This window comes from Pelodiscus sinensis, chromosome 4 (assembly GCF_052426305.1).
Source record: "Pelodiscus sinensis isolate ZL-2025 chromosome 4, ASM5242630v1, whole genome shotgun sequence".
Classification (NCBI taxonomy): Eukaryota; Metazoa; Chordata; order Testudines; family Trionychidae; genus Pelodiscus; species Pelodiscus sinensis.
In genome coordinates, this window is record NC_143055.1 from 61,143,982 (window position 1) to 61,166,533 (window position 22,552).

Consider the following 22,552-nt stretch of genomic DNA (forward strand, 5'->3'; position numbering starts at 1 on the left):
CCCTCCCCCAATCAAACATAACATTTATTTTTTGGCTCATTTTTATTGCACAGCAGAAAAATGCTCTTTGCACAGAGCACTTTCACCATATAGAAAGGCAGTTATCACACCTTGAAATTGCAATGGGTGCACATTACAGGAGTGGAAATGTGTGTTTGTTTTGGCCCAATCTAGTTATTAACCCACATGATCAGAACATAGTGCCACAGCATGGAGACCACAACCCAGCAGAGAAGCGATGGAAGAATAGGCTTTGTAAACGAAGATAAGGAATAGTAAAACATTTCCACTCAGCACTAATTCTATAAAGACAAAATATACTGGGTTACAATTTACATCAGAAACTCTTATGAGCAGCGACACATTTACTGCCAGTTCTCACTTGATTTGTCATAAATTAACTAGTTTCTAAGGTCAAATAGTGATAGGACATGCCTATGGTCGTGAGCCATGAATGAATGGTCAAGTAACATGCGCAAGCTGCGTAACAGTATCAAGTGCTACATTCAAACTGCAACTGCTTTATTCTGTATATAAATAAGATGGACATGAAGGGCCTCTGACATATAAAATATTCTGTCTTCCTGTTTTAAATTAATGGGATTAGTGCAGTTTAGAAGCGGCTGCCTGAATTTCTTCAACAAATGTCCATTGTTTTCCAGTGGTATGCTGTTGACAGTTTCTCAAACATGCTTTGGATTCCTATCAAAATTGCTTGCAAGCAAGCTGCTTTAAAACAATACTTCATTGTTGAATTAATATAATAAAGCCAGCGTGCTTGGGTAACCTTTAATCCAGGGACAGTGGCATGAGATTTTATTACTTAAGCTTTAGAACTGTTTTGTTTTTTAAAGTGTGCCTCCAGTGAAGTTTAATTTATGGTTAAATAAATCCAGGCAATTACCTTTTCCCTTTCCCTCTTCTCATCGTATTATAGATTTCAGTAATGAATATCTCCTTTCTATTCACAATTAAAGAGTTCAAGGGGCTGATATTATGAGATGCTGCATGCCTTCAACTCTCACTTTGACTTCACTTTTTCTTTAGAGCTACATTCCCATCCTTAGTTCTTATCACACTACATGTGCAGCAACAGTTGTGTTCACTTTTGTTGTTGTTTTTGCTAGAAGTTCCAGTAATTTATTCCGTCGGGTTGTGTAAAAGTGCTCTATTAAACTACAGAGGAAGTACCTTATAGTATATTTTAGTTAGCACAAATTTAAAAAAGATACCTTAGGAGAAAGGCTAGCTCTGTGGTTTAAGCACTGTACAGAAGTGCAGAGCAACCTGGGTTCAATGCCTACCTCTGCCTGTTTGTGTGTGTTCCATGTACAAGTCACCCTCTCTCTATGCTTCAGTCTACTATCAGTAAAACAGGGATAATAATCTTTGTCTCTAGTCCCTTTGTAAGTGTTTCAGGATAAATACTACCTATCATTATGTGACTGTCCTGTACTCAGAGCCATGTGATCCTGTATTCAGTTGGGGCCATTAAGTGTTACCATAATGCAAATAACAGTATTAGATAAAATGCTGTTCAGACATGTTTGTTAGAAACAAGGTTTACCTGCGCCGGTCGACAAAGGCTTCCTTGTCGACAGCGGCGCGTCCGGACTGCCCCGATCTGCCGACAAACAGCTGATCAGCTGGTCGGCAGAGCGCGGCAGCCATTTAAATTTAAATTACGCCGCGATTTAAATAATCGTGGCTTCATTTCCCTCTGCCGATCAGCCTAATCTACATGGTTCCATCGACGGAGCCATGTAGTTTAGACACACCCAAAGGTGACAACTACAGTATGTGCTGGGTCATAACACACTATCAGTTTCTTTAGTCATAGTTGGAACCAATGCTTAGTCACTTAGGGCCTCATTTGCAGGAGCGAAGCACAGTCTCCAGGGCTCACTGCCTCAGAAAACTGGATAGTTAGAGCCCAAAGATAAAAGGTGCCAAGACCCCTGAAATTAAATCTACTCCTTGCAGTATGAGGCCTTCAGAGCACATCAAGCAACTTAGAAGTTGCATTATTTTCTTTACTGATGCTATCTATGGTTGAGGCCATGCTATCCTACAGGTTAACATGTTTTCTAGTTACTGCTAAACATTTCCATAGCTAATACAAATTTGACTTGTTTTCCTGTGCATGGTACTAGCCTAGCCCTGCCACAGGCTGCTCTGAGGTAGTTTATAGAGCTGTTTAACAGCAAGGTTGCATAACTCCCTTATCTTTTTCTTGCTAACTAAGTTCCATCAAAAACCTTAGCAGCTGTAATTACAGGTGTTGTTTTCATATCAACTTGGAGCAGGCAGAAACATCCCCAGACAAGGAGGCAGCCTTGAGTGACTGCAAACAAGTAGCGCTATTTCAGCCCACTAGAGCAGTGGTCCCCAACCATTTGAGGCCGCCTGCCGGGTGCCAGAGGGCAGGGACACTTGCGCACCCGGGGGCAGGGCCCCCCCATGCACCGCGCGCCCGGGGCCGGCACCCCCCCCCCCCCCCATGCGTCGCGTGCCCAGAGTGCGGGCAGCCAATTCGCGGCACTCCCAGGGCCGGTGCTCACCATGTGCCACGCGCCCGGGGCCAGCTCCGGCACCATGCATGCGCCACATGCCCGGGGCCAGGCCAGCTAAATGCGCACAAATGCCCCCGCGGGTGCCATGGCGCCTGCGTGCACCGTGTTGAGGACCACTGCACTAGAGGGAGTGCAAGAAGTTAATCTGCTGAGTAGCTATGTTGAAGTTGCTGAGCAAGGCTTTATTCATAGGAGCAGACATTCCTGCATGTGTGCACAAACACCTTGAGCTAGAACAGGGGTGGGCAATAATTTTTTGCCGGTGGCCACTTCAAAAGTTTGTATAGTGCCCCTGGCCCTCACTGGAAGGGGCAGGGCCTCAAAAGGAAGGGGCAGGGCCAGGATGCTTCTGGCTTTCCCACCCTCAAATCATGACTGGTCTGGGGGTGGGGGAGCCCTCCCCCTTCCCACTAAGCACCCATGCCACTAGCAGTGGGAAGAGACTTCCCGTGCTCCCACCCCCAGGCCAATCAGGCCCTGGGAGCGTGCAAAGTGCTGCGTCCTCCTGGCAGGGTGGAGGAAACTTTGTGTGCTTCCTCCAGCCCCTAACTGGCCTGGGGGCAGGGGAGCAGCAGGGCCTCTGCGGGCCGGATCAACCTGCTTCGTGGGCTGGACCTGGCCTGTGGAGGCCCTTTTGCCCAACCCTGAGCTAGAAGCTTCTCGCCAACCAATAGTGAGTTCTAGTGAGGTAAAACAAGCAGACATTTTGAAAACCAGCTGGATCCAGCCCAATTCTGCAGGGAGAAGATAGAGCTGTCAGCAGTAACTAGGGATGTGAATGTCTAGTCAACTATCCAATAAGCAAATGCTTATCAGACAGTCGACAGGCTAGTTGACTAGTCGCTCCCCTCCCCCCCATTGCTGCCTCTTTCAGAAAGAGGCAGTGAGGGGAGGGGAGTAGGAAGGGATGCTTCAAAGTGGAGTATGACACCAGGCTCCCCAAAGTGTTTCAAAGCGGCAGTGCCACCTGGAGCCTGGAGTCAGCTGGGGACTCTGCCACTCTGAAATGTTGCAGGGAGCACGAGGCCAGCAGGAGGCTGCTTGATTCCCCTGTTATCATGCTCCCCACAGCACTTTCCCCTTTGAAGTGAAGCAACACCCCTAGGACTGTTGCTACACTTCAAAGGCGGAGGTTCCCTATTGAATAGCATTGACTAGTCGATTAGCCAATTAATCGAAATTTTACATCCCTAGCAATAACCTAAGCTGAATCTGTAGGTTAGTTCTCACTGCAGTTTCCTGTAATTTTACAGAAGTCACTGGAACTAGGGCTGGGAAAACACCACAGAGGAAGAATTGTAGACTTGGAGGTCCAATGTCTCTATGAGGACATCATTGAACCAAAGACACAATGCATACCTAAAAGCAGTTTTTCTTATCTGCAATTGTGTATGTGCTCAGTATTGTGAACATTGAAACAACTGATTATATGCAACTGAACGTTTTATCTTATTGCAAATATAACACTCAGGATGAGCCTACATGAAAGCACAAGTCCCAATTCTTGTATTTATTTTAAAAGGTATAAAAAATATATATTTTAGGGTTTAGACCCTGAATAACATTCTTCAATTTAGAGGAAAATAATGAATAACTAGACTGACCTCATTAACTATGGAACATCTAGCAGGAACATGGATGTTCCTGGATCAGAGAACCTTGGTAGCCTAGTGGCAGGAGGGCAGTCCAGAAAGGGCTGGGCTGAAGCAGCGGGACAGGGCTGGGGCAGCCCCCAGCAGCAGTGGGGCTGGAGCCTCCGGCAGCACAGGATTGGGCTGGCAACAATCTGTGGAAGCACGGCCTGGGGCCAAGTCCTGAATGGCCTGAGGAAACAGGGCCAGAGCCTGTGGGCTGCCATGGGGCAGAAGCCCAAGCCCTTGGCAGTGACACTGTGGTTGGGGCTGGCTGGACAGCCTGCAGAAGAGGGGCCAGAGTCCACGGGCTGCTGCAGGGGCTGGTACCAGAGCCTGAGTCCACTGTAGCCCCTGGCAGCCCAGCCAGGCCATAGCCTGTTCTTGGCAGCCCACAGCAGTGAAAGGCCAGAGCCTGTGACAGCCTACAGAAGTGGGGGCTACTGGAGCACAGCAGGCAGTCTGGCCCGGGCAGAAGCAGTAGGGCCAGCAAGCCAGCAGGCAGCCCAGCAGGGACTGGAGATAGTCCTCCTGCTCCGCCCCCTCCCCCATCCACCCAGAGCTGGCAGAGTTGGTGGCTGGGGGCTGTGTCAGGGAACCTTCTCTACTCAGGCAAATTCACTGGACCAGTCCCGAAGGTGCTGGATAAGAAATGTCCAACCTGTAGTGAGTTGCAACAGTTGTGCTGTAATGATTCATCTTCGAATATTTACTCAGTAAAAAGAAATTTGAAACTTGTAATTGGGTCGGTCTGTCAAAGTATATAAGTGTGTTATGGCCAAGACTGGTACAGGATTCCCAAGAAACTGAATCCTCCTATAAATTTCCACTTTTAGTATTTAGAGAGTTCCTATAAAAATTCAGCTGTTCTCGCTCATAAGAATATGAATTCATAGTCTGTGCAGATCACGGAATCATAGAACTCTAGAACTGGAAGGAACCTCAAGAGGTCATTGAGTCCAGTCCCCCACCCTTACTATAAATCTTAGAAATGTGCATCTGTTTACCTGTCTGTGGAGGGGTGGGGGACTCTAAGGGTTAGGGCTGGTACTGGGGGACTCTGGAGATGGGGGCTTTTGGTAGACTGGTAACATTTTATTTGCATAATGAATATGCAAAAATACATTTTACATGTTACCAGGCCACCAAAAGTTTGTGAATGAGTTTGCCCATCCCAAAAATGTTGGGAACCACAGATATAGATCAAGCCTGAAAAGATTCATGAAGCAAGGCTTGAGTGTGATTGGTTTAAAAAAGTAAGATCTCCCTTAATGTTCAAAACTGCAACTCATTTCAAGCTTTTCTCTGCTGTGCATCATTTATGCCTCATAGTAGCATACTTTTCTCTCAGCTGAGGGGGAAGAAGGGATCAAATTATACTTCTTGTAGAACTTGCAACAAAGCCTCTTTCCTGCCTTTTCCAAAACACATAACACTCCCATTCCACAGAACGAGATGAAACTCATTTTACTGCTATTTTACCCCCAAAGCAGGTTTGTGGTTTCTATTGATTCCCTGGAGCGAGATTTAAAAAAAAAAAAAAAAAAAAAAAAGCTTTAGCACTGTGGAAACAACTGGCTTTTTGGTGGCTTCTTCTGGGCCATTTTTTTATTGTTAGTCTTTTCACTGTAAATCTATGCAATTACAATTATATTTGGTTTAGTCCTAACTTGTAGATTGAATTATTGAAGTCAATTTCAAATATTTTCTCATACTTACTGTTGCAATGTTTCAAAGCCCTGTTCTTTGTAGAGTAGTTCTTGCTTCATGTGAAAGAGTTCTCTCTTTAGCTTCTTAACCTTTTGTGTGAAATCAAAGCACGAATTAGAAAATTCCTCTTTTTAAACACTGTAAAACATGGTTTCCAACAATTAATGCAGACTCTACATTAGACACGCAAAAAAGGTAAATCGGTATGTGTGCTACTATTTAGCAACTTATCAAAAACAAAGGCATTCCATTATCCTCTTGATGTCTGCAGGCAATCTACCTTTGTGTTAAAGGGACAATGTCAGATTAAAACACATTTTCTTAGTAGCGTTGACACTGGACTTACTAAACCCGAGAGAATTTTAAAATGTGAATTATTTTTTGCTTGTTAAGTATTCAGGGTAACTATCTTGGACAGCCAATCCTTTCCCCTTCCCCCCCATTACGATATTTTCACTTGATCGTTCCCAAAAGTTCTCAGCCTGTTCCATTTCAATAGAATCAGAAGAGAAATGGTTCCTTTTCACCTCAAGAATTCTTATGTTTTATGAAATTAAGGTTAGGACTATAATAGAGTTTAAAGAGAAGCTGGATAAATTCATGGAGGTTAGGTCCATAAAAGGCTATTAGCCAGGGGATAAAATGGTGTCCTTGGCCTCTGTTTGTCAGAGGCTGGAGAGGGATGGCAGGAGACAAATAGCTTGATCATTGTCTTCGGTCAACCCTCTCTGGGGTACCTGGTGCTGGCCACTGTCGGTAGACAGGATACTGGGCTAGATGGACCTTTGGTCTGACCCAGTATGGCCGTTCTTATGTTCTTAAGGTGCTTGCTTGTCTATTTAAGTTTTTTGTGTGCTTTGTGTATTTCACTCAGGCTGGAAACAAGAACAGAAGTGTCAAACAAACTGATTTCTAGATTCTCAGACTCTCTCAAGACTGATCTGTTTTGGTTACAAATGCATACATCCCAACAATCTTTATTTAGGATGAACATTTAAGAACATTTTTCCTACTCTGACAAAAACTAAAACACAAAAAACAACTCAGTCCAATGTGGATTCAAAGAGCATTCCTATTTTTTTTACCCAAATATTGCAACTTCGTATGCAGAGAAATTGGGATGCACCATTGTGATGGCGCATTGGGGGTCCCCCGTCTCCTGCACCCCGAAATGGCACAAACAGACTGCACCAGCCGGTGGAATAGAGGAAGTTTATTGCCTCTCCAGGTTACAGCACAGCACAGATGTCATCTGGTCACAGAGCTGGGCTAGGATGCCTCAGGCCCCCTTGAGATGGGGGGAGACTGGGCCCCTAAACTCCAGCCCCTTTCCCTAGGCTGTCTCCTCCATGCTCCCAGACAGCAACTAACTAACTCTCTTCCAGCCCTGCCCCCCAGCCAGGGCAGCATTCCACCTTCCTTTGTTCCTCTCCATTGTGGGTGTCTGGCCATACTGGTTTGCATAGTGACTCATCCTGTTTTGCTGGGTCGTGGTACCCACGGCAGCCAGTGGGGGTTACCCCAGAGCCAGCAGCATAGAAACCAGCCAGGTACCCCCACTACGTCACAACCATCCAAAAATGTCTGTCAATAGAAACAAAAATCTCTGTTGGAAATTTTTTAAAGGTCACAGAAAAAACTTCTCAAATAAACTAAACCAAACTCTGGAGGCCAGCTACAGGACAGCATTCCTTTAATGCAAGTAATAATTACTAAATACACCAGAGATGTCATTGTGGCAGTGACACCCACACGAAACTGTTGAGTCTTATAAACTGCACTTGCTGAATATGATCATCTTCCATGGGTGTTGGGATCCTCCGGTGGCTGGTAAAGCCGATCCTTGAGCCACAACGAGAAAAGATGTTTCCAGGTACAGCAGGAGGCTGTTGACCATGTCTTGAAGCCAGTTTCCCCTTCCTCCTGCACCTCTTCTCCTCAGCTTGTCAGTGGGCAAATTCAAAATGCTGGAACTTCATTGCATAGGACTTTTCTCTATTTGAGCAATCCTGGGCAAGTGTCTCCCAAGTATCAACATCAATGCTGCATTTCTGTAAGTTATCCTTTAGCAAGTCCTTATGACACTTCCATTGTTCTCCCACGTTACAGTATCCTTCTTTCAGATGAGAAAACAGGAACCATTTTGAGAGGTAATGATCTGGCATCCAAACAACGTGACCAGTCCAGAGCAGTTGGTTAGTGCGCCTGTCTTCCCATTTGGTCTCCAAGATTTTGCGGAGGCAACGTTGGGGATACCTCTCAACGACTTCCAAGTGATGTTTGTAGATTGTCCAGGTTTCAGACCCATACAATAGTCTGGGAGAATGTTGGGAGAATATTTGGGAGAATGCTGGCTTAATAAATAAGAAGTTTGGTGTCTGTTTGAATGTTGTGATCTTCAAAAACCCTGTGCTGTAAACAAGCAAAGGCTGCACTGGCCCAGCTCAAATGATGTTGGATTTCTACATCAATATCTGCCTTGGATGAAAAATAACTTCCAAGGTAGAGAAAATGACTGTCATTCTCCAGTGCCTCTCCATTGATTTTAAAAGATGGGGCATATGGTACCTCATATGGAGAAGGCAGCTGATGGAGCACTTTGGTCTTGATGTTGAGGTGAGATCAACACATGTGTAAGCATCAGCAAACACATTCAAGATAGTTTTAAGATCTCTCTCAAAATTGGTAAAAACTGCATTGTCATCAGCTTGCTGAAGTCCCACAATAGATGTGGTGGAAATCTTACTCCTAGCTTTCAGCCTCTTGAGCCTAAACAGCTTTCCATCTATTCTGTAACTGATTTCAATGCCAACTGGGAGCTTCCCAGAAATTAGGTAAAAAATGATGGCAACAAAGACCGTGAACATGGTTGGGAAGATGATACAGCCTTGTTTGTACTTTGAAAGGTTCACTCTGGGAGACAGTGCTGCTCAGAACAGTTGCTTTCATGTTATCTTGAAGCAACTTTAGGACACTGATGTATTTATCAGGACATCCAATCTTTGAAAGTATAGTCCAAAGGGCATGGTGATTCACTGAGTCAAAGGCTTTAGTTAGATCAATAAAAGCCATGTACAGTGATCGGTTTTGTTCCTCACACTTTTTTTGCAGCTGCCGTGCAATGATGATCACATCTGCAGTTCTACAACATGTTCAGAAGCTACTCTGTGACTGGTAAAATTTCTTCTGACTGTGCAGAAGACAGGTTTGTAATGACCTGTGCCAGAACTTTGCCTGCAGCAGCAAGAAGAGAGATACCACGATGGTTTCCACTGTCCACTTTATTTCCTATAAGGAGGTAACAATCAAGATATCCAGTGAAGTGATGGATATCTCCTCCTTTATCCAACTTTTAAGGATTAGCAGGCTAAACTGCCAAATTAACTCTGGTCTATCATCTTTAAAGATTTTAGAAGGGATCCCATCTGGACCTGCTGCCTTGTTGTTCTTCATCTGGTTGAGGGCATTGTATACCTACCTCATGCAAACTGGGAGGATCTTCGAGCTCATTCCCAGAAGGTTGTTGGGGTATTTGCTCAAGAACTTCATCTGTAACCATGGAGTTATGATTAAAAAAGATCTTCAAAATGTTCTTTTTGGTGGCTTTGTCATCTTTCAAAAGTGTGGTTCCATCCTTAGATTGAAGGGGGTTCATGCCATGACAAGCTGGCTGTTAACAGCCTTAATGGCACAAAAAAAGCCACATGTATTATGGGTGTCCACTAGCGTTGTTCTGGAGTTCTCGGGTTTTACGTTGGACTTCCGTTCTCGCCTTAGCATGGGCTTCTCTCTTTGTATTGAAATTTATATCATTCTGCCAAGCGCAAAATTCCATTCTCTTCTCATTGAGGAGTTGCTCAATTTCAACATCATTCTCATCAAACCAGTTTTGATGCTTTCTGGTGTGGTAGCCTATCGTTTCCTCACAGGTATTGATGATAGCTACTTTCAGCTGGCTCCAATGTTCCTCAATTTCTTCCAGAAATTTCAATGGAAACTTTTATTCTAAGACTACTTATAAGTGGTCACACTTAATGGGGTCCTTCAGATCTTGAACCTTCAGCTTGTGCCTGATCTGCTTCCTTTGTAACCTCCTTTTGAGGGCAAACATAATTTTCATTGTGGATTGAATGAGATCAGTCCAGCAGTCATTGGCACTTGGCATTGTTCTTGTGAGAAGTACGTCACTGTGATCTTGAGCACGAACTATGACTTAGTCGAGAAGATGCCAGTGCTTTGAACGTTGGTGTCTCCAACATGTTTTGAACTTGTCCTTTTGTTGAAAAAAGGGTGTTCATGATGATAAGTTCCTGTTCAGCACACTTGATCAGGAGCAGGATTCCATTTGAGTTGCTCTTACCAATTCCTTCTTTCCTGATTGTTCCCTTCCGCATGTCTGAGTCTTGTCCAACACATGCATTGAAATCTCCCAGAAGAATGATCTTATCTTCTTTAGGGGTCTCTGATAAAATGGTTTCCATCTGAGTGGAGAAATCTTTCTTTACATCCTCATCGGTGTCTATTGTTGGCGCACAGGCCTCACAATAGTTACCTATTGGTTTTTTATGAGCCTCAATCAGAGTGCCATAAGCCACTCATTGATGCTAACTGGCAGCTCGGAGAGGCACCTTACGAGCTTGTTCCTTATAGCAAAGCCTACTCCATACAATCAAGGTTCATCCAAAGATTTCCACCTTTTTCTTCCCTCACTGTCTTTCATCAGCTCTTCTAGTTTCAGAAAAGGCAGCAATATCGATGTTAAACCAATTTAATTCATGAGTAATGATAGCTGTACCTTGTACGTTTCAGGTTCCAAAGGTGAAAAGTTTCTTACATTTTCGACCACTGGGGTGAGGATCCTTCTGGATGCGACTATCTCCAGCCAACAGGAAAAAAAGGCAAAACAATTTTTAGGGCACTTTTTCCAGCCCCTTCACGATGTGGGGTGAGCAGAGTGGGTCCTGAAGAGAACTGTTCAATCATGGGTGCAGTTGCCAAGATGTTCGACTTACCTCAGTCCTTGAGCAAGATGACTGAATCATACACCTACCACCTGTGTGTCGGTCTGTGACTAGGAACTTCCGTCTCTCAATGTCGTGTTCCTGTCACCCACTTTCTGATCGCCACCGGACTTTTGACTTGTGCAGGTGTAGTTTTCCCAAAAACTGAAAGATGCCTGTGCAGGACTTCTTTTAAAGTGGGGAGACTGGTCACAACAGTCACCACACTGTCTTCGACAGATAGAGGGCTTGAAACCAATGGCATAGACATCACGATGACTGGAGATTCCCTATCTGCTGCAGCCTTCATCCACCTTCAACAGCCACTGTAACATTACACAACAGTTTCAGCTTCATCTCCATGCTGCAGTTATCCCCATCTGCTCTGCCGTTGATGACTTTCTATTCTTTCCTTGCTTTTGTCTTCATGGACAAGATCAGCTCTCAGACAAATGCACTAGGCAACGCAGTATGGGAAGGAGGTGGACAGCCTTTGGTAGGGAAAGAAGTTGGGAACTATTTAGAAAAGCTAAACATACACAAATCCATGGGCCCGGATTTAATGCATCCGAGAGTACTGAGGGAGTTGGCAAATGTCATTGCTGAACCTTTGGCCATTATCTTTGAAAACCTGTGGAAATCGGGGGAGATCCCGGATGATTCGAAATAGGCAAATGTAGTGCCCATCTTTTTGAAAAAGAGAAGGATGATCCAGGGAACTACAGACTGGTCCAGACTTACCTCAGTCACTCGAAAAATCATGGAGGGGATCCTCAAGGAATCCATTTTGAAGCACTTGGAAGAGGGGAAAGTGATCAGGAATAGTCAATATGGATTCACAAAGGGCAAGACATGCCTGACCAATCTGATTACCTTCTATGATGAAGTAACTGGCTCTATGGATATGGGAAAGTCAGTGGATGTGATATACCTTGACTTTAGCTAAGCTTTTGATACAGTCTCCCACAATATTCTTGCCAGTAAGTTAAGGGAATATGGATTGGATAAATGGACTATAAGATGGATAGAAAGCTGGCTAGACTGTCAGGCCCAAAGGGTAGTGATCCACAGCTCAATGTCAGGTTGGCAGTCGGTTTCCAGTGGAGTGCCCCAAAGATTGGTTCTAGGACCGGTTTTGTTCAACATCTTTATTAATGACCTGGACGAGGGGATGGATTGCGCCCTCAGCAAGTTCACAGATGACACTAAGCTAGGACAAGAAGTAAATACACTGGAGGGCATGGATAGGGTCCAGAGTGACCTGGACAGATTAGGGGATTGGGCCACAAGAAATCTGATGAGGTTCAACAAGGACAAGCGTAGAGTCCTGTACTTGGGACAGAAGAATCCCAAGCATTGTTACAGGCTGGGGACCGACTGGCTAAGTAGCAGTTCTGCAGAAAAGGACCTGAGTATTACAGTGGATGAGAAGCTGGATATGAGTCAACAGTGTGCCCTTATAGCCAAGAGAGCTAATGGCATATTAGGGAGCATTAGGAGGAGCATTGCCAGAAGATCCAGAGAAGTCATTATTCCCCTTTATTCGGCTCTGGTGAGGACACATCTGGAGTATTGTGTCCTGTTCTGGCCCACCCAAAATAGAAAGGATGTGGATGCATTGGAGAGGGTCCAGTGGAGGGTGACCAAAATGATTAGGGGGCTGGAGCGCATGACCTATGAGGAGAGACTGAAGGATTTGGGTTTGTTTAGTCTGCAGAAGAGTGAGGGAAGATTTGATAGAAGCCTTCAACTTACTGAAGAGAGGTTCCAAAGTGGATGGAGAGAGGCTGTTCACAGTAGTAATAGATGGCAGAACAAGGAGCAATGGTCTCACATTACAATGGGAGAGATCTAGGCTGGGATATTAGGAAAAACTATTTCACTAGGACAGTGGTGAAGCACTGGAATGGGTTACTTAGGGAGGTGGTGGAATCTCCATGATTCCACTCTATGATTCTATGACTTCTTAGATCACACTTTGTCTGGAACCTCGCCCTCGTCTGTTCTGCCATGGGTGACCCTAAGGGAGTACATGACTCCAGGCAGCATCACTCTCACGGGTCATTGGAACATGCAAGCCTCTCCACTACTACAAGGTGATGACCCATGGAGAGAGATCACTTACTACACTTCTGACCGCCATACTTGGCTAGTGTGCAGGGTGCAATCTGCACTTTTATTTTTCCAAACAATTGTTATGTGAAAATCAAAACCCTGGCAAATATTTCCTACCTTCTTCTGCTACACTGGCATTTAAGTTTCATAATTACATTTTCCAGAAGTCCATGACAGACAATATTCAGTCTTAAGATCTGGTATCATTAAGTACAGAAAAAGTGCTGGTATGGACAGCACAATGTCAAGTGGGAGACACTCTCCCAACACTAGTATTGTCACAATTTAAGGGGTGGCTTATTTATGCTGATGGGAGAGCTCACTCTAGCTGCCTTAGAATGGCTACACAGAGGACCTTACAGCAGCGCAGCTCCAGCAGTATAGCTGTGCCATTGTAAGATTTGTAGTACAGAGACAGCCTTAGGTGTGCTGTCCCAAAAGAATGTGATCTACATGATGAAGCATGAGTGCTGTAACCAACAGAGCTCTACTTGTATTAAAGTATTGTATTCTTTGTGTTCCTTGTCCTCTCCAAGACTTTATACTGACCCCACAGCCCCCACACATTTCTGCACTTGTTTCATCTTACACCCTCTCCCAATGCCCATGCTCCTCTCTGACCTTCCTGCCTGACAGTCCTTTTGTCTCTTATTCCTCCTCCATCTTTAAGCCTACTTCCACACCTATGCTTTGAACTCCCTCCTTGTTCAACAGAAACCTTCCTCTTCATGTTCAAATCTCTTTTTCAGCGTTAACCTCTCCCCAACAGCATTCAAATATTAATAGGGAGAAACGAGGAACAAAATGAAACACTCACTTCTCTATAAAGAATCAGCCTTCTATTCATCATATGTACTTCATGTATATTATGATCCTGTCTGCTTACTATTGTTTGGACTACATTACTGATTCCTGAAGTAGGTGCAGAGCCCATTCCATGATCAGAGCCTTCAATTATAAGCTTCTTGAGAAAGGGACATTTTTTCCTTCCCGTGTTTTGTACAATACTGAGCATACCTTTGGTGCCGCGAACAACATCAGCCACTACCAATAACACCTACCTAACAGACTGCAAAACAGATAATCCATGTGAGAAATTAGTTGCAGGAAGAAATGAATACACAGAGAGGTAATGATAGAAAATAAGACCAGAGTCCACAAATCTCTCCAAAATTTCCTGAAATTCTTGGGATTTCTCTTTTGAAACGCACATCACTGCCCATCTTACAAAGTGTCACACACGCCAACTCAGGCTCAGAAAGGTTTAGTACATTTGACTAGAGATGTTAAATTTAGTTTAATTAACTAATCAAATAATTGATGGGATTTCCATCGACTATTTGATTAGTCGATAAGGGCGCCTCTGCCTTTGAACTGTAGCAAGAACACTACCGGGCTCTTGCTACAGTTCCAAAGAGGAAGCCCCGCAGGGAGCACTGGGCCAGTGGGAGACTGTCCCTGTAGTGCCTGAACCTCTGAAATTTACAAGAGCCTGGGACTCTTGTACATTTCAAAAGCAGAACTGCAGCAGAACCCGCATGAGTGGAGACTGCTTCAGTCTCTGCTCCTGCCATTTCCCACTGTGCCTCTCCCTCCCTTGCCCCCTGCAGAGACAGTGCTGGAGGGAACCAGCTTTTAATGAACCAGCACTGGCTTCTGCTCCCCCCCTCACTTGCTGCCTCTCTCTGATAGAGGCATCAAGAATGGGGGAGGGGCAGCAACTAGCTGCATCACTAGTTGACTATCCGATAAGCTTATGCTTATAGGACAGTCGACTAGTTGCTTACATCCATACATTTGATCTAACAGAAAGTTTAAGCTCTTCCTGGCTGACAAGCAGCTTTCTAATGACTTAACTTTATTTCCAACAAGAGCATGAGAGTGAGTGTCATTCTGAGAGTGAGTATTCATTCTGATACTATCCTTAACCTCTTGTCTCTCTTGGGGTACATCTATACTGCACCCTTAGCTCAAAATAGCTTATTTCAAAATAGAGAGGTTTTTCTAAGTGTCCTTTAATCCTCATGGAACGAGGTTTACAGGGATGTCAGAATAGCTCACCCATTATTTTGAAAGCTATTTCAAAATAACTGACTTGTCCAACAGACACGGAATAGCTATTTAGAGATACTGGAAGTATCCCAAAATACCACCGCTGTCTAGACGTACCCTTGGAGGCCACTTTCCAGTTCTCTTTATAAAGCGCAGTTCTATTATTAAATATGAGTCTATTAAAAAAAGGGAGGCAAGGTGGGGAGAAGTAATATATTTTGTGGGAGCAACTTCTGTTGGTGGAGAGGACAAGCTTTTGAACTTCACAGAGATCTAATAAGGTTTGGAGAATTTAACCAGAATGTCACAGCTAAATAAATGTAAAAAACCTCTTTCCACCCTGGCCTCCTTTTCATTCCATTAAGCACTCACTGGGAGGTTGCTTCTCAGGATAAGCTTGACAGGACTGGAGAATTGTTTGAAGGCTGGAAGAGGGAGTTGGGAAAAGATTTTTTTTCCAGGATATGGTCCCCATTAAAGACAGTTGTAACTGTATATATGCCTAACAATCCCTTAGTTAGCTGAGACACTCTGCTTTCTTATTCAGGCCTGAAGAGGAGGTCTGTGAAGCTCAAAAGTTTGGCCCCCTTTATCAACCACGTCTGTGTTCTCGTCATAAAAGAGATCTCAAGTTAGTTAAATGTTTTCCATAAATCCATGTTGATCAACATTAATAATATTATCCTCCTTTAATTTCTCTATTAATCCATTTCCATATCAGCTACTCCATTATCTTGCTTTGAATCAGACTGACAGGCCTATAATTACTCAGGTCATCCTGTTTATCCTTTTTAAAATATTGGCACAACAAAATTAGCTTTCTGCCACTTTTCTGGAAATAAACATGGTTAAATTCCTTTGCTGTTCCTAAAGGGAGCCATCCACATGTAGAGACAATGTGCAACACCTACACATTTATTTTAGAAGATCTTGTTCTTCTCCCTTCTTTGATCTTGTCATCTTGTCAGGCTATCCTACAGGCTTAAATCCCACTTCCCAGAGGGCTCCCACCTCTTCAGGGGTACTGGAAGCCTGCTGCTGAAATGGGTTCTGTAATCCCATCAACGCCTTAAAAATTAAGTGACCTGCAATAATGAAACTAGAAGGGACATGGGAAGAGTACGCATATTCTGGGAAGCAAATTTACTACTATATGGTCTGTGTGTTAAATGTTAATTTGGAGAAATAAGTTAAATGTGTGGTGTCAAAATGCTTCCCAAATACTAGCTGTTGATCCACTAATTGTGATTTTGACTACTTTTAAAGATAAGACTTATTGGGGCTGCTGTAAATGCTGGGAATTGTCCAGTAGGGGATGATGTAAGCTGTATGACCAGCACCTTTTGTGTAGTTTCTATGCATAGAGAACCTATGTATCCCTAGGATATGCCAAGCATATGAAAGCGCTGTATTTCCAACCAGAGCAGGTTTTGACAACAACAAAAATTCAATGCTAAATGGGTGAACCCAAAATGTCCAAAATGCAGTGTTTCCAATAGTCCACATAATGGACCTCCTGCCTCCTGCTTATATTTTATGTTTATTCTACTGCACACCATTTTCCCAATAATTATGGTTAATTCATGAGATGAAGCTATAAATCAAACTATTTATTTTTCATATTATTAAAAAGATACTCAACTCCAATGCCTGCATTATGCAGAATTTGTTTAATAGTTGCGTACAGAAACACACTTTAAAAGAGTCCTAAAAATATCCTGGCTATTGCAAATTTAAAAGCAATTCTGCTGTAAGAGCCCCAAAGTTGATTTTATAAATTAAACAGGATATTGAGCCACATGCTAGGTACTTTTTAAGGATTTCCCCCTCTCTTCTCCCAGTTTTCATCTTTGAAAAGGCATCAATTATTTTCTCGGTGAAATTAATTACAATTTCCATTTTTTTCCATTTCTCTTGCCAATGAATATATTTCTCAAAGTTAAGTGTGTTCTCTTTAAAGATTAATTGGATTAGGATTTAGGTTGATTTGGCTAAGAGTTTAATTAAAATGCTTGAGAATCATTTAGCCAGAATTCTAGGTGGTTTCAGTGTCTGGACACGAAAGGACTGAATCTGAATTTGTTAGTCCAACTCAGCGCACTGCATTCACGAACCTTATGTGCAGAATTCCAGTGAAATTCCAGTGAAACTAAATTAAGCATTCTCACCCGTAATCTTGTAGTGGAGATTTCCGCCTTCAGAATGTCAGGGTCATATTTTGTGCTGGATGATGAGCTTGAGAATACTTTAAAAAAATTGAAAGAAAAAAATATATTTAACTACTTTAAAATAGATACTTATTTCCCTTATTGAAGGGCTCACCTAGCACTAAAACTATAAAGTTAATGTAATACCACAAATAAAATGGATAGTATTTTTAAATGGATACCTATTATAGTACCATCTAAGTGTGAAAATAATTAATATTCACCACATTTTCTTCTACCTTTGTTACCACCATTTGGGTGAATTCAAACATGTAAGGGAGGAGAAGCTCTGTCTCGAATGGAATCCAAGGAAAATGCCCATTTATCCCTGCTTTCAACACCCACCTCTTGGCCACTATTCTTGCTGGGCAGCACACTATTTGGGGAGGCAGGGAGGGCAAGAAATCATCAGAGCTCAAAGAGCTCTCACAACAAATAGGTTTTTTGGAATGTGGGTTTATTTAGTTGGGACCAGAGTTTCCAACTTCCTATTCACAGAAAACCAACTTCCTTGCCCTGCCCTCCCCCCCCTCACTCCATACCCCCTTGTCTCTGTTGCTCATTTCACCTCCCCCCAATCCCGGCTTGCTCATTTTCATCAGGCAGAGGTAGGGAACTGGGGTGTGAGGGCTCCAGCTGGGGTTGGAGATGAGGGGTTTCAGATGGCTCAGGACTGGATGGTAGGGTCAAGAGGTTCAGGATGCAGGACGGAGTGAGGATTCCAGTTGAAGGTGCAGGCTCTGGGGGAGGGGGGGACAGGATTGAGGGGACTCAGGACTAGAGTATGGGGTTTGGATCACAGGAGGAGATTTGGGGTGCACATTCTGGGTGGTGCTCATTTCAGGTGGCTTTCTTTGACTAGAGGTGTGGCCAGGTAGCTGCACATGCTTGCCCCTGCCTGTAGGTGGCATGCTCACAGCTCCCATTGGCTGTGGTTCCTGATGCTCACAGAGCTCCTGTGGCCACCCATTACACTTAGGAGCCAAAGGGAGATGCTGGCAGCTTCCCAGGAGCTGTGCAGAGCTATGCAGGCACCTTACTTACACTGCTGCAAGCAGCCAACTGGACTTTTAATGGCCTCCTCAACAGTGCTGATTGGAGCCACTAGGGTCCCTTATCAATGGAGCACTCCAGTCAAAAACCTGGCAACCTTAGTCAAGGCCCACCACTCTTCTCTTCAGGGTTTGAGTTTACTGCTTTTTAAACACTCCCACTGTGGAGTAAGATAATTGGTCAACCACCCAAACACACATCTTTCAAAAACACGATACTTAGCCAGCCTTCCTTCTTTGCTTTTGGGATTTAACCCAAAATGATCCCACTTAATTGTACTGACCCCCATGCTTTATATCCGCATTCATGTTGTAAAACTTAAACTGTTGTCAACATTAAGCAGTGAAATCCACAGCTCCATCTATTATTTCCACCTATTACCAGAGCGAGTAGCTGGCTCATAACCCAAAAAGGAACAAGTAAACCTATATCCTTAGAACACCAGCCCACCTAATCTAGGTTCCAGCAAATCACATGAAGGAACAGATTCCAGAGCTAAATGCTGTAGGATTCAACTGTGTTAGACAGACCAGAGCTTTCTGTAGCACAAAATAGTTGCCTGAAGGGGCAAAAAGTGCAAAGGCTGTGAACTAAAACAGCCAGCGGTCCAAAATATCGAGGACTAGTCTTGAATTGCAAAACAAGAGCCATTGAAGAGCATAATCAATGGAGTTGGAGCATGCACATTTCTAATGTACTTACAACTTGTACGAGAGCTTGATTTTTCTTTGTAGGCATCATTTAGACGTACATACTCATCCAGGGCGAGGGCTAGCCTCTGTTCCTTCACCTGGTACAGTTCTTTCTGGGTGCTGAGTGCATCCTGTGCTACCGTGAGATAGTCTTTGAGCATTCTCTCTTGTTCTTGCCTCCATTGTTTTCGGGGATCTTCTATCTGTGTGGTTTCTTAAAAAACAAAAGTTGTTAAAAGCTTCAGTTTAGTTCCATTAATTGTACCAAGTCATTAGACATCAATGTGCTAGTCACTTCTGCTATATCTACAATGTGGGTTTTATTTGTAATTCACAGTTCTAGTTTAAGTCTAGATTGTTGGCTAGTCCCTCCAGAGAAAGATAGATCAGGGAAAAGAGATTGGGAAGCCAGTATAAATAGTCTGGATATTTCACAATTTGAGCTGTTTTAGTTTTAGCGGTCTCAATGAAATTAAAAAGGATCCAAAGTTGTAGCTTTGGTACTACATGCATTTTTTTTTAAAGGATGAATTTTATTACCTTTGTTACCGGGGCCAGAGCAGCCGCCCTTCCCTCTCCCCCGCAGCCAGTTGTTAACGGTTTAAACAAATTGTTTAAGCAGTTAACCAATTTAGGCAGTTTTTACATCTCTATTGAAACCTCGTTTATTTTTTAAAAAGTTAATGAAAAGAGGTTTCAAACACTAGCATTACACCTGCTCTGGAGTCCCTGTGCGATTTTTATGGTTTTACAATCACATTTGGGGTGATCTCACTCCACATCTCTACTGAGTGAAAGGTTTTTTTTCTTAATACGTATCTGTGTTTCACTGCCATTGTCAACCTAACTGAGCACTGGTTAGTCACATAAACAACACAGGAAAACCTAAACCTCACTACACATAATGCTGTTAAATGCTCAAGGAAAACACACTTTGAAATCATACTCATACTGCTTTTTTATGCAAGACTGTAGAAAGGTTATTATACTGAAAGAAAGATGTGTGATTACATATTATAAGATTGCCATAATGCAGAGATGTAAGGGGGCAGCATCACAGTATATTTTCAACTTTATTTTTTCCTGACTGCTTAATACTGGGTTAGCTTGCAGAAAGTTATAATAATAAAAGAGAGGAAAACTGAGGTTATCTTAACACATCTCCATAGAAAAGCAATCAAATCTGAAATGTAAACACTGCACTTCCATTATGCAGACAAGATCATAAAAACTCTTTGCTCTGTTCAAAATTAAAGTTTTATCAGCTAAAGATTTATCAGCTAAAGATACAATAACTCCATAGCAAATGACAAAAGAGCATATTCAATAATAAATACAGGTAACTTTAAAATATTAACTGATTACTTAAAAATATTCACTCCACAGAACACAAGTGGTTCTACTGTAGTCAAGTGCTCTATTTCACTCCACTTCCTGATATAAATACGCCCCTCACCAAAGACATTTTTTTTTTTTTACAGTGCCACCTTTGGGTCCTCACAGGCAGCAAACCCAAATGCTGCAAATTTAGCTGACTTACAGGTCCCAAAACTCCAGATTACCCTCCTCGCTACCCCAGTCCCCTTGAAGAATGCATGGTCTCTGCTCCCTACCTACACTCTCCAACATACCATGTAACATCTCAGAACACATAATTACTCCATCACTCTATGCTAGGTACAGCAAAGAAATCCACACTTCTCATATATTAAGGTGTGAGAACTATGGCTGGTGTAAGTGTAGCCATAACAGACTATGTGTGTGCATTGAAATGGACAGAAACGTTTATGCCTTTCCAGTTTTAAATTTCCACATTGTTAATTTAGATTACACTGCCTGTAGTTTTTTTGCATATTCTTTTTATGCCCTGTGTCTCCCACTCAAAGTTGGACAATAAAATAATTTACATTAGTTACCTACACGTACTGAAGAATGCATAGCAGACCTCAGAACAAACAGTACTTATAAATGTACATATTGTATGCACCACATAATTCATGGCTTCAAGACAACCACCTCGTTTATAACTGTACAGCAAGGACTATTCAATTCTGACTGACACCCAAAGCTTCAAGCCCACAGAACGTTATCATGGCTGATTACTAGTGCTCCTTTAAAGCCTTCTGTAACCACTTATCTCTGACTTTAAATGCTGCTCCACCTCAAACGTGGCGATGGCTTTTCCCCCCTCAGAGATCCTGTGCAAAACACAAGGATCTGGGATATTTTTCTCTCTGAGATCCAAACCAGTATCCTTTAAATCTACCAAAAGCCCCACCCCCCCTTTTTTTGCACCTATTGAGCCAGTTATTGAATTCTTCCTTGGTGCTATGAAGGTGGCTAGTGTACAGCTTCACAAGCCATGGGAGCAAGGGATAGGCTAAGTGCCACAGCTTTCTGAATAGTCCTGCCTTCTTAAAGATTTCCGCTTCATGCACCTTCCCTAATTAGTCCACGCCAATACTTGTGACGCATCCACCATGATCCACCAGGACTTCCATAATCAAAGAGTAGTAACTCTTTCTGTTAATATTTTCTATGGCGAGCTGGGCTGGTGCCAAAATAGAGATGCGATGCAAATCCATCCACTGTGTCCAGCATATTATCGAGAGTCACTATCCTTCACAGACAGAGATGATTAACACCAATACACACTTCCGTGACAAGGAAAATCCACAGAGTGAGCGAGTTGTGATTCTAATATCACACATTGGAGGGCTGATCTGGGAACATGGCCTTTCACATCTGAAAGTTTTGCAGATACGGCTCGGCATTTCAAAAACTACATTATGAAACAATCCTACCAATAATTTCTACCCCTAAGACATTGCAAAAATTTCCCAAAAGGCATCACACTGAACAGTGATGCACGGCACACGGGGGGATTCCTCTCTGTACCATACTTTTCATCATCAGAAGCACTCTTGGATGAGCAAGTGCAATGCTGATGCAAGCAGCCAAATGTGGACACACCTAAGTGATACACAGACTACAGTGGCTGCCAACCAAAGCAATTTGTATTAACCAAAGTTTGCAGTGTAAACAGGATCTTAAGCTTTTTGTGTTCCAAGGCAAGATCTCAGTTGATAATTATCAATAATACTTTATAATTTTTCAAATTTCATCTTTTTTTGGTTTTAACATTAGGCAGAAAAAAAATAGGACAGTTCATTAAATAAACCAACAAACATAAGAAGGATTTTGAGAATATAATGCTGGTGACTTCTCCAAGTATAATACAGAACACTGTAGTGCACTTCTATAGAAAAGCATACACAAAGCAAGCACAGGGAGAGCGAGAGCCCATCATATAAAACTTAAGAGCAGTACGTAAAAGATTAAAGCAGGGCAGCTTTATTCACAATTGGTGTTCCAACAACCTAAACAGGGAATCTCTCTCTGAACTAACTTTAGCTACACACTTGCACACATAGAACCCATGTTTATGTTTACAGTCACCTGCTCTTTTCCTGAGACAGCGGACACACACACAAAAAAGCCGATCAATACCCTTTTTCC

At 43.0% G+C, this 22,552-nt stretch overlaps 1 protein-coding gene across 1 annotated transcript in view; it reads right to left on the reverse strand.

Moving 5' to 3' along the window:
• Positions 1-22,552, reverse strand: part of WWC2 (WW and C2 domain containing 2) — a 187,006-nt gene that overhangs the window by 65,918 nt on the left and 98,536 nt on the right. The window contains exons 3-5 of the mRNA XM_006130157.3: positions 19,044-19,247; positions 17,250-17,326; positions 5,924-6,003 (exon numbers count right to left, since the gene is read on the reverse strand). Coding sequence (XP_006130219.3) covers positions 5,924-6,003; positions 17,250-17,326; positions 19,044-19,247 — 361 coding nt within the window. The remainder of the gene's footprint in view (positions 1-5,923; positions 6,004-17,249; positions 17,327-19,043; positions 19,248-22,552) is intronic.